Here is a 12,767-nt window from a genome sequence, read left to right on the forward strand (position 1 = left end):
ATGTAGGCAGAGAGGCAGGCAGAGAGAGAGAGGAGGAAGCAGGCTCCCTGCTGAGCAGAGAACCCGATGTGGGACTCGATCCCAGTACCCTGAGATCATGACCTGAGCCGAAAGCAGCGGCTTAACCCACTGAGCCACCCAGGTGTCCCAAATAAATAAAATCTTAAAAAAAAAAAAACAGAAAACTTTAACATTACTCTCCTGCCTCTGTCCAAATTGATTATTTCTGCTGCTTGTTTTCATTTACTTGATTCAAAATCCATTCCCCAGCTCAAACTGATTAGTTCTTTCAGCATAACTCTGAAAATGAAGCATTCTGTCATAATGTTTTGTTTTCAGTGTTGCAACCCTGCTGTTTCATAGAGCACAAGAGTTAGTATAAAGTCTTATTAGCCGCCCAGGACCTTGGAGCTCATCAGGCTTAGATGTAGATATGGATTTCTGGTCCTGTCACTTAGGAGGTATGACATCTTGGGGAAGTTTTTAACTGCCCCAAGGTGGGATTTTCATTTCATTCTTTTAAATGGCCCTCCTCATAAGAGTTGTTGGGAAGAAAAGAAACGCTCTGTGTGTTTAGCACAATATGTATAACAAATAAACTTTTAAAAAATGGCAACTGTTAGTAATCTAAGACTCTTAAATCAGACTATTGTGGGATATCATCTAATGTAGATTACTTTTTGCAGGGTTTATTTGGAGTAACTCAAGCTTCACAGCCTGGAGGTCTTTTTGGGACAGCTACAAACACCAGCACTGGGACAGCATTTGGAACAGGAACAGGTCTCTTTGGGCAGCCCAACACTGGATTTGGTGCTGTTGGTTCGGTAGGTTTTTGCAGTTTACTGTAATTTGAAGATACGTATACATTTGTTAAAGGAGACTTGATACTGATATAATTGAAAGCTATTTGGTGCAAAAAAGAGTAACCAGGTAACTTCAGTACGTTAATTTTTAAGTAGTAAGTTCTTTTTTAAAATTTCTTTGGTTCAATGCTTTTATGTACAGTTTACTTCTGATAACAATATCACTCCGGTTGGTTAAATTGAGTCCAAGGTGACATGCTTTCATTCTTAAAATTGGGTAATTTTTAATTCCTATATCTAAATCTTTTTGGGGTGGTAAGTTGGTATGATAATTTAAGTATGCAATTTTCTAAGTGCTAAATTTGTTAATGGTCTCATGGTTTTCATGAAGTTGGAGACTTAACTGAATTGTGTTCCTTGTTAAAGTCATTTAAGTAAAAAACTATTTAGGAGTGTGCTTTACCTAAAAATAATAGTAAAACCTGTATGGCCACTTAATTATATGAGAATCAGTGTGAAACAGTGTGAACATACATATACATATGTATATGTATGCATATACATATATGTATCTGTATTATGTACCAATTAAAAAAGCTTTGAACATGCCGTTGTGACTAATTAAAAAAAAAAAAGAAAAATTCCAAAACGTGATTTTCATGAAAATTGAAATCTGTTATTTACTAATTTTTCTTTGGGCAGCTAATTGAGATGAGAAATTGAGAAAATTATATAATGCTTCAAAAAAAATTTTTTCCCCAATGATTTTATTTATTTATTTGACACAGAGAGATCATAATTAGGCAGAGGCAGTCAGAGAGAGAGAGGAGGAAGCAGGCTCCTTGCTGAGCAGAGAGCCCTACGTGGGACCCAATCCCTGAGACCATGACCCGAGCTGAAGGCAGAGGCTCAACCCACTGAGCCACCCAGGCGCCCCAAAAAGTTCTTTTTAATAACCACTTTATTGAGATATAATCTATATGCCATACAATTCACCCTTCCAGGACTCATAATTCAGTGGTTTTTAGCATACCAACAGATTATGGAATTGTCACTGTAGTCAGTACTACCTTAATAAAAGGAAACCTCATATTCATGAGTGGTCACTTTTCATCCCCCCCCCCCACCCCCAGTGACCTCAGGCCTTTTATCTATTCTGGACATTTTATGTAAATGGAATCATATAATATATAATCTTTTGTGACTGATTCTGTTGCTTAGCATATTAGCATGTTTTGAAGGTTCATCCTTATTCTAACTTGTTTAAATTTTTTATCATCACTGTTCCTGCTGGCAGATTATATACATAATACTTTTCTGTTACCAGATAAAGAAATATTTGATTACTTTGTTGTTTTCTTTGCCCCACTGTAATACTGTGCTGGATTGTTGCCATTAACTTCTCAGGCTAGGAGCATGTTCTGTAAAGTTAATCTTGCTCAGATTAGTATACTTCTCTGATAGTCTTTTTTTTTTTTTAAAGATTTATTTTATTTATTTATTTGAAAGACAGAGATCACAAGTTGCGAGAGGCAGGCAGAGAGAGAGGAGAAAGCAGGCTTCCCGCAGAGCAGAGAGCCTGATGCGGGGCTTGATCCCAGGACCCTGGGATCATGACCCGAGCCGAAAGCAGCGGCTTAATCCACTGAGCCACCCAGGCGCCCCAACTTTTCTGATAGTCTTTATTCACATTATGCCCATTTTCTCATAAAAGTTATGACATCTTCTCTTGTTTACCTCACAGTCCAGTTTATCTGAGGTAACCTTTATTTGCTATTTGGAGTGTATCTTTATATTACTTAAAATTTTCCTGTATTTTGTTCTTTTTAGACCCTGTTTGGGAATAACAAGCTTACTACATTTGGAACCAGCACAACCAGTGCTCCTTCATTTGGTACAACCAGTGGCGGGCTCTTTGGTAACAAACCAACCCTGACTTTAGGAACCAATACAAACACTTCCAATTTTGGTACATATAAAAAGCAGGTTTGGCTCTCTTAAAGTTACACTGACTATACCACACATCATTCTCCTGATTCGTATGATTGGGAATATTTAAAAATTCTCAGGTAAGCTGTGGCTTGATGTGAAGTACCAGAGGGAAAGGTTTAAAATCATGGACTTGGGTTGACATAGTTAGAAGGGATATAAATTGCCTTACCTCATTATTAGTCTCTTAACTTGCTGCTTTGGATAAAATGGGCCATTCAGCACATTCAGTGGTACCTTGTAGAAAGTTGCTTCTCTAATGGAGATGGATTTTTTCCCAAAATAAGGAAGTACATTTTCTTTGAATTACCTCACCAATAGTTGAGAAACCGAAATAAAACACATACGGTTGAAGTAACACTTTGTTTTAGGTCAGATTTCAGACAGGGAAGTAGTGTACAAATGAGATTTGATGATTTTTAAAAATGTTTTTTGTTGTCATTTTTGTTTTGATTTTTTGTTGTTTTTTTGAGATTTTGTAATTTTTTTGATTTTAAGATTTTTTCTTTTAAATTTATTTATTTAACAGAGATCACAAGTAGGCAGAGAGGCAGGCAGAGAGAGACAGGAGGAAGCAGGCTCCCCGCGGAGCAGAGAGCCCGATGTGGGGCTCGATCCCAGTACCCTGTGATCATGACCTGAGCCGAAGGCAGAGGCTTTAACCCACTGACCACCCAGGCACCCTGATATTGCATAATTCTTACTGAAATTTGAATCTTTCCCTCAAGCTGCAAAAGCATATATATATATATATATATATATATATACATACATATACATATATATATACACACATGTGTGTATATATATGTATATATATATGTATGGTTTTTGTGTGTATCTTTGCTTACATGTTCATTTTTTAAAATTTGGAAAATACAGATAACATTGAGTAATAATTAAAAAATAACTGGGGCGCCTGGGTGGCTCAGTGCGTTAAGCCGCTGCCTTCGGCTCAGGTCATGATCTCAGAGTCCTGAGATCGAGTCCCGCATCGGGCTCTCTGCTCAGCAGGGAGCCTGCTTCCCTCTCTCTCTCTCTCTGCCTGCCTCTCCTTCTACTTGTGATTTCTCTCTGTCAAATAAATAAATAAAATTTAAAAAAAAAAAACAAAACTGGAAACTACTATTCAGAGATATGCTAGAAGAATTAAACTTGTTTAATAGAAACATTATATTTTGGGGCGCCTGGGTGGCTCAGTGGGTTAAAGCCTCTGCCTTAGGCTCAGGTCATGATCCCAGGGTCCTGGGATCGAGCCCCGCATTGGGCTCTCTGCTCAGTGCAGAGCCTGCTTCTCTTTCTCTTTCTCTCTCTCTTTCTACCTGCCTCTCTGCCTACTTGTGTTCTCTGTCTGTCAAATAAATAAATAAAATCTTTAAAAAAAAAATAGAAACATTATATTTTAAATGTCTTCTATAACTGCTTAATTAAGTTCTTAATCAAATTTTAAACAAATTATTAACATAATTTGTGTTAAATCAGATAAGGAAACTTCATTTCATGACTGGTACCTGTTAAGGATTTTGTGTACCAGGTATATATTATTAGGTCCTGGGAATATTTAGTGTGAGGTGAATGAAAACACATGGTTATTGGAGTGCCTGGCTGGCCTCAGTTAAACAGTTTTACACAGTTCTTCAGTGTTTTTGAATGGTCTTAGAGTGTACGGGAGAAAGAGACTATATTAAGCATCTGTTAGGAGGTGGTATTTTTTTACAGAAATATATATGTGAAGGAAATAGGTAACAGTTCCTACATTTTTGTATTTAATTTAATTTTTTAGATAAAGATTTTATTTGTTTGAGCGAGAACAGCAGCAGCAGAGAGAGAAGGAGGCTCCCCACTGAGCATAGAGCCTGATGTAGCGCTCTATCCCAGCACCCTAAGATCATGACCTGCGCAGGAGGCAAATGCTTAACTGATCAAGCCAGTGGGCGCCCCCAATTTGATTTTTTAAAAAGATTTATGTGTTTATTTATTTATTTTTTACAAGATTTTATTTATTTATTTATTTGACAGAGAGAGAGAGAGAGAATCACAAGTAGGCAGAGAGGCAGGCAGAGAGAGAGAAAGGAAAGCAGAGCAGAGAGTCTGATACGGGACTTGATCCCAGGACCCCTGAGATCATGACCTGAGCCAAAGGCAGGAGCTCAACCCTCTGAGCCACCCAGGCACCCTTATGTGTTTATTTTAGAGAGCACAAGCGTGAGGAGGAGGCTATTGAGGGACAGAGAGAGTCCCAAGCAGACTCTGCTGAGCAACCCAGAGATCATGACCTAAACTGAAAGCAGGAGTTGATGCTTAACCGACCGCACACCCAGTTGCCCGTTTAATTTGATTTCTTTAACCCTTTTTGTTGCGTTGCTCACTGTTAGTAGTGATTATCATTTCAATTCTAATGCTTTTTGATTGTGAAAGAGTGGTTTTGAGGTAGTGGGCTTGGTTAGCATGGGTATCTATTTTGAGTACTTGTTTCTTATTTTATAAAATTAAAATGAGAAAGATACTTAAGGGTTAAAATAGTGTTTTTCAGTCTTTTTTCATCACTGTCACTCCTTCTCTGAAAAGCTTTATAGACCATTTCTTCTTTTTTTTTTTTTTTTAAAGATTTTATTTATTTATTTGTCATAGAGTAGCGAGAGCAAGCACAGGCAGACAGAGTGGCAGGCAGAGGCAGAGGGAGAAACAGGCATTCTGCCAAGCAAGGAGCCCGATGCAGGACTCGATCCCAGGACGCGGGGATCATGACCTGAGCCGAAGGCAGCCACTTAACCAACTGAGCCACCCAGGCGTCCCAGACCATTTTTTCTTAATCATCTTCACATCCTGTGAGATTTTTAATACCACATGTGTTCTGTTTATCTTTTTATGTACTGTGGCCCTCTGAAGGGCCATAACCCGTTGTATAACTATGATTCATTTAGTCCCTCAAGAACCAATTTGCTCTTCCTTTGAAAATGCATGCTTTTTGTAGCATGGTTCATGTTCAGGAAAAAAAAGCACAACATTTTTAAAATCTGGGTGCTTATATAGGCTAAAATGATAAAATGGGCTGGGTTTCTGAAATATACTTGATGTTCTTCCATCATTGCAGATTTCTGATTTGTTAGGAGATTTTTTTTTGTTTCATAAATCTGCTTATACTCACGTTCAATGATTTAAAAGTAAAAGATTTCTTTTTTTTTTTTAAATATTTTTATTTACTTATTTGACAGACAGAGATCACAAGTAGGCAGAGAGGCAGGCAGAGAGAGAGAGAGGGAAGAAGCAGGCTCTCCACTGAGCAGAGAGCTTGACGCGGGACTTGATCCCAGGACTCTGGGATCATGACCTGAGCCGAAGGTAGAGGCTTCAACCCACTGAGCCATCCAGGCGCCCCAAAAGATTTCATTTTTATCTAATATGCCTTACTAGCTTATGTAATGAATCTTAATTGTCTTAGTTTTTTTCTTTTGTAATCGCCAGTGTTGACCTAGTGCCTGGCATAGAATAATAGGTGCTCACTAAAACTTGATAAAATGAGTGGATAAATGGGTCCCTAAGAATAAGGATTCCCTCTGAGTCATATGGGGTTCCATGGTAGCAAGTTGTGTTCTACTCTGGGTGAATTAAACATCCCATTACTATCCGTGAGGGATCCTATCTAAGTAAGGCTTTCTTTGATACTCTTGTTTTCTTGGGAAGCTATCAATTTTGAGTTTGTGGACAGTCTTCTGATTTGAAAATAAGCCACATAACAAATCTGGAAATGGGGTAAGATTATACAAAAATTTAGAGCATCATTGTTAGTGTTAGTCATTATGGGATTCTGTTTCATTTAGCTGGTGATTAATTCACGGAGTTAAAGGTTGGGTTACCTGCTGCTTCAGCAGGTGTCGAGAGATCCTTAAGGCATTCTTTAGAGTCATCAACTCATTTTCTTGGTAAATAATTATTCCTGGGAAGGATGAGTTTAAGATAAAGTGAATATGAGATAGTGTCTGAATTTCTGAATGAATGGAGGAGTAGAATTGTTTCAGGAGAGGAATTATCTCAACACTTGTGAACAACAGTTTAATAAGGTTGATTCTTTGGGTATTGATAAGATGGTGCTGGGCAGTAAATCGTGATTTTCTGTGTATTGTGATCAACATAATAGGACTAGTTAACATCTGTTAGCATACATAGTTATACTTTTGTGTATGTGTGTGATAAGAACCTTTAGTATTTACTGTTTTAGCAACTTTCAAATATGCAAGACAGTATTTAATAAGGTCACCATGCCATATATATTACATCTCCATGACTTACTTATTATTTTTTTTAAGATGTTATTTATTTATTTGACAGACAGAGATCATAAGTAGGCAGAGAGGGGGGCGGGAGGGGGGGAAGCAGGCTCCGCACCTAGCAGAGAGCCAGATTTGGGGCTAGATCCCAGGACCCTGAGATCATGATCTGAGCCAAAGACAGAGGCTTTGGCCTCTGAGCCACCTGAGCCACCCCTGGCACTCCTTCATGACTTACTTATTTCATACCTGGTAGTTTGTACCTTTAGATCCCCTTTCACCCATTTCACCCATCCCCATCTCCTCCTCCTGGCAACCACCAATCTATTGTCTGTATCTATAAGCTGGTTTTTTGTGTGTGTTTTATGACATTACACATATAAGTGAGATCATGTAGAATATATTTGTCTTTCTCTGTATGGCTTATTTCACTTAGATAATGCTTTCAGATTCCATCCATGTTGTCACAGATGGCAAGATTTCATTGTCCTTTATAGCTGAATAATATTCGGTTGTATGTATATGGCACATCTTTATCTGTTTATCCATCAGTGGCTACTTAGGTTATTTCCTGTATTTTGGCTATTGTAAATAATGCTGCAGTGAATATGGGGGTGCATATATCTTCCTGTGTTAGTTTTTTTTGTTTCCTTTGGATAAATAGCCAGAAGTGGGATTGCTAGATCATAATGGCATTTATATTTTTTAATTTTTGAGGACCCTGTGTACTGTTTCCCAGAATGTCTACAGCAGTTTGCATGCTTACCAACAGTGTTCCAAGAGTTCTCTTTTCTCCGCATTTTCACCAGCACTTGTTATTTTTTTTGTCTTTTTGATAATAGCCATTCTGAAAGGTACGAGGGGATATCTCATTGTGGTTTTGATTTGCATTTTCCTGATGATTAATGATGTTGAGCAACTTTGCATATGTCTTTTGCCCATCTGCATGTCTTTGTAAAGAGGTCTACTCAGAGCCTCTGCCCAATTTTAATTGTGTTTTTGCTGTTGGATTGAGTTCTTTATATATTTTGGATATTAACCTCTTATGTATGATTTGCAAATATTTCCCCCTATTCAGTAGGTTACCTTTTCATTTGTTGATGGTTTCCTTTGCTGTACAGAAGTTTTTTAGTTTGATGTATTCCCAGTTGTTTATTTCTGCTTTTGTCGCCTTTGCTTTTTGGGGTCAAATCCAAAAAATTATTGCCAAGACAGGTGTTAAGGAGCTTACTGCCCATGTTTTCTTCTTGGTGGCTTTATACTTTCAGGTCTTATAGTTCAAGTCTTTAATCTTTGTTTATGGTGTAATATGGTGGTCTACTTTCATTCTTTTGCTGTCCAGTTTTCCTAGCACCATTAATTGGAGAGACTGTCCTTCCCTACTGTATATTCTTGACTCCTTTGTTGTAAATTAATTGACCACTAATTTTCACTTAAAAATTGTTTTGAAATAACAGAGTTGATCAACTTTTGTCAGTAAGAATCGGAGGAAATGTGTGGTATAAACAGTGTAAGTTGGGACTTATTTCCCTCGTGTGGGTTTGAGGTAGTTCACAAATATCGTATTTTCTGCTGTGTACGGGGCTGGAAGATCCTTTCTGGTTAAATTTTAACTCAAAAAGAACAAAATATCTCCAAGTACATTTTTCCCATTTTTTTTTTTCTTTAAAAAATACTGTGCTTGAGTAGCAGTATTCCCATTTTGTGGCATGGCTAATAATTAGTACAATTGAAGAAAATTTTTAATGAATGTACAAATTATTAAATGTGTCAGATTATGTCAGATTCCTTGCATTTTTAAGTGACATTAGAAGTATATTTTTGAACTGCTTAAATATTTCAACTTTTTAAATTGATTTCATTGAGATAATTAATCCAAATATTGGCATGACTAAGTGCAGCATTCTTAGTTGGTGATAGTGTCCTATCAGAATACTCTCTTTACTCTGCTATCTTTAGTACTTAATTCCCCTCCATGGTACCTTTTAAAAAAGACTTCCAGGTGTTCCATGAACAAGGTTTGCTGGTCAGTGATTGATTTTTATTTCCCCCCTTAATCATAGAGATTAATAATGGACACCTGTCTGGCTCAGTAGAGCATGCAGCTCTTTTTCCTTTTTAGAGATTTATCTATTTATTTGAGAGAGAGAGAGAGAGCACATGTTTGCACACACACATGCTCTTGAGTGAGTTGGGGAAGGAGCAGAAGGAGAGAACCTCAAGAGGATCCCCGCCAAGTGTGGAGGCAGTGCAGGCCTGATCCCACAACCCGTGAGATTATGACCTGAGCCAAAACAAAGAGTCAGTTGCTCAGCTGACTGAGCCACCCAGGTGCCCCTGGAGTATGCAACTCTTGATCTTAAGGTCTTGATTTCGAGCCCCATGTTGGGTGTAGAGGTTACTTAACGATAAAATCTTTATTTAAAAAAAATTTAATGATAGGCTCATGTGCTGTTAAGCTCCAAAAGGAGTGCGGAAACTTCATGGACCTATTTGGACACAAGGGAAATAATAGCAAGAATGCAGTATAGGTGTCTTGTGGTGAAACCTGTGGATTTTCAAGGGGGGAATCATAGGATTTTCTTTAGATGTGAAGTCATAGTGAAGGAGGATTATTTGTCTAACTCTCCATCATCTGATAATGAAACAATTTAACCCAAGAAAAGTTATTAATAGATTATTTTCTCTTTTAATATCAGCTAGTTGTGTCCTTGAGTGCTCCTATGAGCTAATTGAGTATGACATCATTTAAGTTCCTCCTGTGTGATCAGCCAGCCACACATTACTGCTGATACAAGGTTCATCTGTTCATCTGTTCAAAACCAAAACTACTGTAGAGATTTTTATAGGTGAATTTCTTTTTTTTTTTTTTAAGATTTTATTTATTTATTTGATAGAGAGAGAGATCACAAGTAGGCAGAGAGGAAGGCAGAGAGAGAGGGGGAAGCAGGCTCCCCGCCGAGCAGAGAGCCCAATGCGGGGCTGGATCCCAGGACTCTGAGATCATGACCCGAGCTGAAGGCAGAGGCTTTAACCCACTGAGCTACCCAGGCGCCCCTATAGGTGAATTTCTATTAGCAAGAACCTTAGCTGCTTTAGTTAGGTGTCTAAATGTGTGTGTATATATATATATATATATATATATATATATACACACACACACACACACACACAAACACCCACAACACACACACACGTATATATGTGTATTTTTTAAGGTTTATTTATTTAAGTAATCTCTACCCATTGTGGGCCTTAAATTCATGACCCTGAGGTCAATAGCTACATCCTCTACTGACTGAACCAGTTAGGCACCCTGTCTTATTTTTAGTGAAAGTTTGAGAAGATGTATTTTTTTTTTTCGATTAATTAGACATGAAAAATAGGTTTGAAGCCCTGAACAAAGGGAATGTGTATGCTCAAGCACAATCACTTTGCTTAAATGGATGTCTGAAACATAAGTAGGAAGATTTTGGGGTATGTTCATAGGCATCAAAATTAAAATTCTTTTAAAAAGGTTAAGTTAGCTTACCATTTACGAGTTTTAAATATTAATAATTGACAGGATGCAAAGCTTAGAGTCAGACTGCCTTTTTAAAAATTCCCTTGAATAGGAAATTGAGAGTTATGTCAAAAGTATAGTCCACTTATTCTTTTGTCCTTCTAGGTTTTGGCACAAATACCAGTGGGAGTAGTATTTTTGGAAGTAAACCAGGACCTGGGACTTTGGGAACTGGGCTTGGTGCAGGATTTGGAACAGGTAAGGCTGTAACATGAGATATAGGAAGTGACAGAACTTGGCTTTCTAACTGCTGGAACCTAAGACCTCTGTTTGATCATATGCCTGAGAATAAGAGGCCTACATTCACATTTTTATAATTGGACTTAACAAAACATTCCCAACAGTTTTGCTTTACCAGGTTTCAAAACATTTGGACATTTTATCTTAAAAGTTGTATGCTTCCCAGGGGTGGGAGGTTAGGGGAACCAGGTGGTGGGTATTAGAGAGGGCACAGATTGCATGGAGCACTGGGTGTGGTGCAAAAACAATGAATACTGTTACGCTGAAAAGAAATTAAAAAAAAAAACCATACACACACATACACTCATCCATTTAAAATATAGATGCATATGTATATATGCATGGTTTTGCTAAACTTATGCAATTAATTTTACTAAAATTACTATAATATATGAATATTTTTAAAAAGTTGTATGCTTCCCTTTCTACAAAATGTTTGTCGTCTTTTTTTATTTTTGTAAGTTTTTTTTGTTTGTTTTTTAATTTGACAGAGAGAGATCACAAGTAGGCAGAGAGGAAGGCAGAGAGAGAGAAGGGGAAGCAGGCTCCCTGCTGACCAAAGAGCCTGATTCTGGGCTCGATCCCAGGACCCTGAGATCATGACCTGAGCTGGAGTCAGAGGCTTAACCCACTGAGCCACCCAGGTGCCTCAGATGTTTGTCTTCTGAAAGTCCCAGTTTATCTGGGAATTTTAGTATTTAATATGAGACTTGGCAGTATGATGGCATTATTAACTTTCATTTTCCTCCTGCTGCCATTGTAACAGGCACGCATTTGAGACTTTGAACTGTTAATCAAGTAAGGCTGATAACCGTAATAGTAAAAGAGGGCAGTAAGAGCATTAGTTAAAGTAATTTGCAAATAGGTTTTATAAGGTCGGTTCTTTCCACCTTCATGTAGGGCTGTGACACCTTTGTCTCTTTTCCTACTGTTAATTATTATTATTTTTTAAATTTATTTTTTAATTTATTTGACACACAGAGAGTGCACAAGTAGGCAGAGAGGCAGGCAGAGAGGCAGGCAGAGAGAGAGGGGGAAGCAGGCTCCCTGCCGAGCAGAGAGCCCGATGCAGGACTCGATCCCAGGACCCTGAGATCATGACCTGAGCCGAAGGCAGTGGCTTTACCCACTGAGCCACCCAAGCGCCCCTATAAATTATTTTTTAGTGCCTTTGAAGACATTGACCCTTCTGCCTGCCAAACTGTTTTAAGCAATAATGAGAGTAGTATTGGTCATAAAATGAATAAGTGCTTTAGCATTTACAGTTTCAACGTGGTTTTTAAAGTACGTAATATATTGTTTGTTTCCCAAGTCATCTGACCATGGGTTGTGGTCATTTAGTTGCAAACCACTTATTTCCATGGTTTCTGTTTCCACTGTCCAGTTATCTCTTATCTTTGCTTATGTGCTCTGATCATTTATCTGTCATCCTTTTTTTTTTTGAGATTTTATTTATTTATTTGAGAGAGAATGAGAAAGGGAGAGAGCATGAGAAGGGGGTGGTCAGAGGAAGAAGCAGACAGGGAGCCCCATGCTGGACTCGATCCTGAAACTCTAGGATCATGACCAGACCTGAAGGCAGTTGCTTAGTCAACTAAGCCACCCAGGTGTCAGCACCCTCTTTGTGTGTTGTTTTTTTTTTTTTTTTTTAAGATTTTTGTTATTCAGCAGTCTCTATACCCAATGTGGGGCTTTACCCTACCATCCTAAGATCAAGAGTCTGCATGCTCCACCAGCTCAGCCAGCCAGGCACCCTTGTCCTTTCTTTTCTAATAGAACCTCACTATGAACTATTTCCTTCCATTTTCTTTTCTTTTTTTTTATTTTTAAGATTTTATTTATTTATTTGACAGAGAGATTACAATTAGGCAGAGAGGCAGGCAAAGACAGAGGGGAAAGCAGGCT

The 12,767-nt window shown here is 38.1% G+C and overlaps 1 protein-coding gene across 7 annotated transcripts in view; it reads left to right on the forward strand.

Moving 5' to 3' along the window:
- Positions 1-12,767, forward strand: part of NUP98 (nucleoporin 98 and 96 precursor) — a 121,404-nt gene that overhangs the window by 33,820 nt on the left and 74,817 nt on the right. For 4 of the 7 annotated variants that reach the window (XM_059409779.1, XM_059409768.1, XM_059409808.1 and 1 more), the window contains 3 exons: positions 687-824; positions 2,634-2,772; positions 10,728-10,820. In XM_059409779.1, coding sequence (XP_059265762.1) covers positions 687-824; positions 2,634-2,772; positions 10,728-10,820 — 370 coding nt within the window. The remainder of the gene's footprint in view (positions 1-686; positions 825-2,633; positions 2,773-10,727; positions 10,821-12,767) is intronic. The other 3 variants (XM_059409787.1, XM_059409817.1, XM_059409791.1) reach the window with 2 other exon arrangements.

This window comes from Mustela nigripes, chromosome 1 (genome assembly GCF_022355385.1).
Source record: "Mustela nigripes isolate SB6536 chromosome 1, MUSNIG.SB6536, whole genome shotgun sequence".
In the NCBI taxonomy this organism is placed as follows: domain Eukaryota; kingdom Metazoa; phylum Chordata; class Mammalia; order Carnivora; family Mustelidae; genus Mustela; species Mustela nigripes.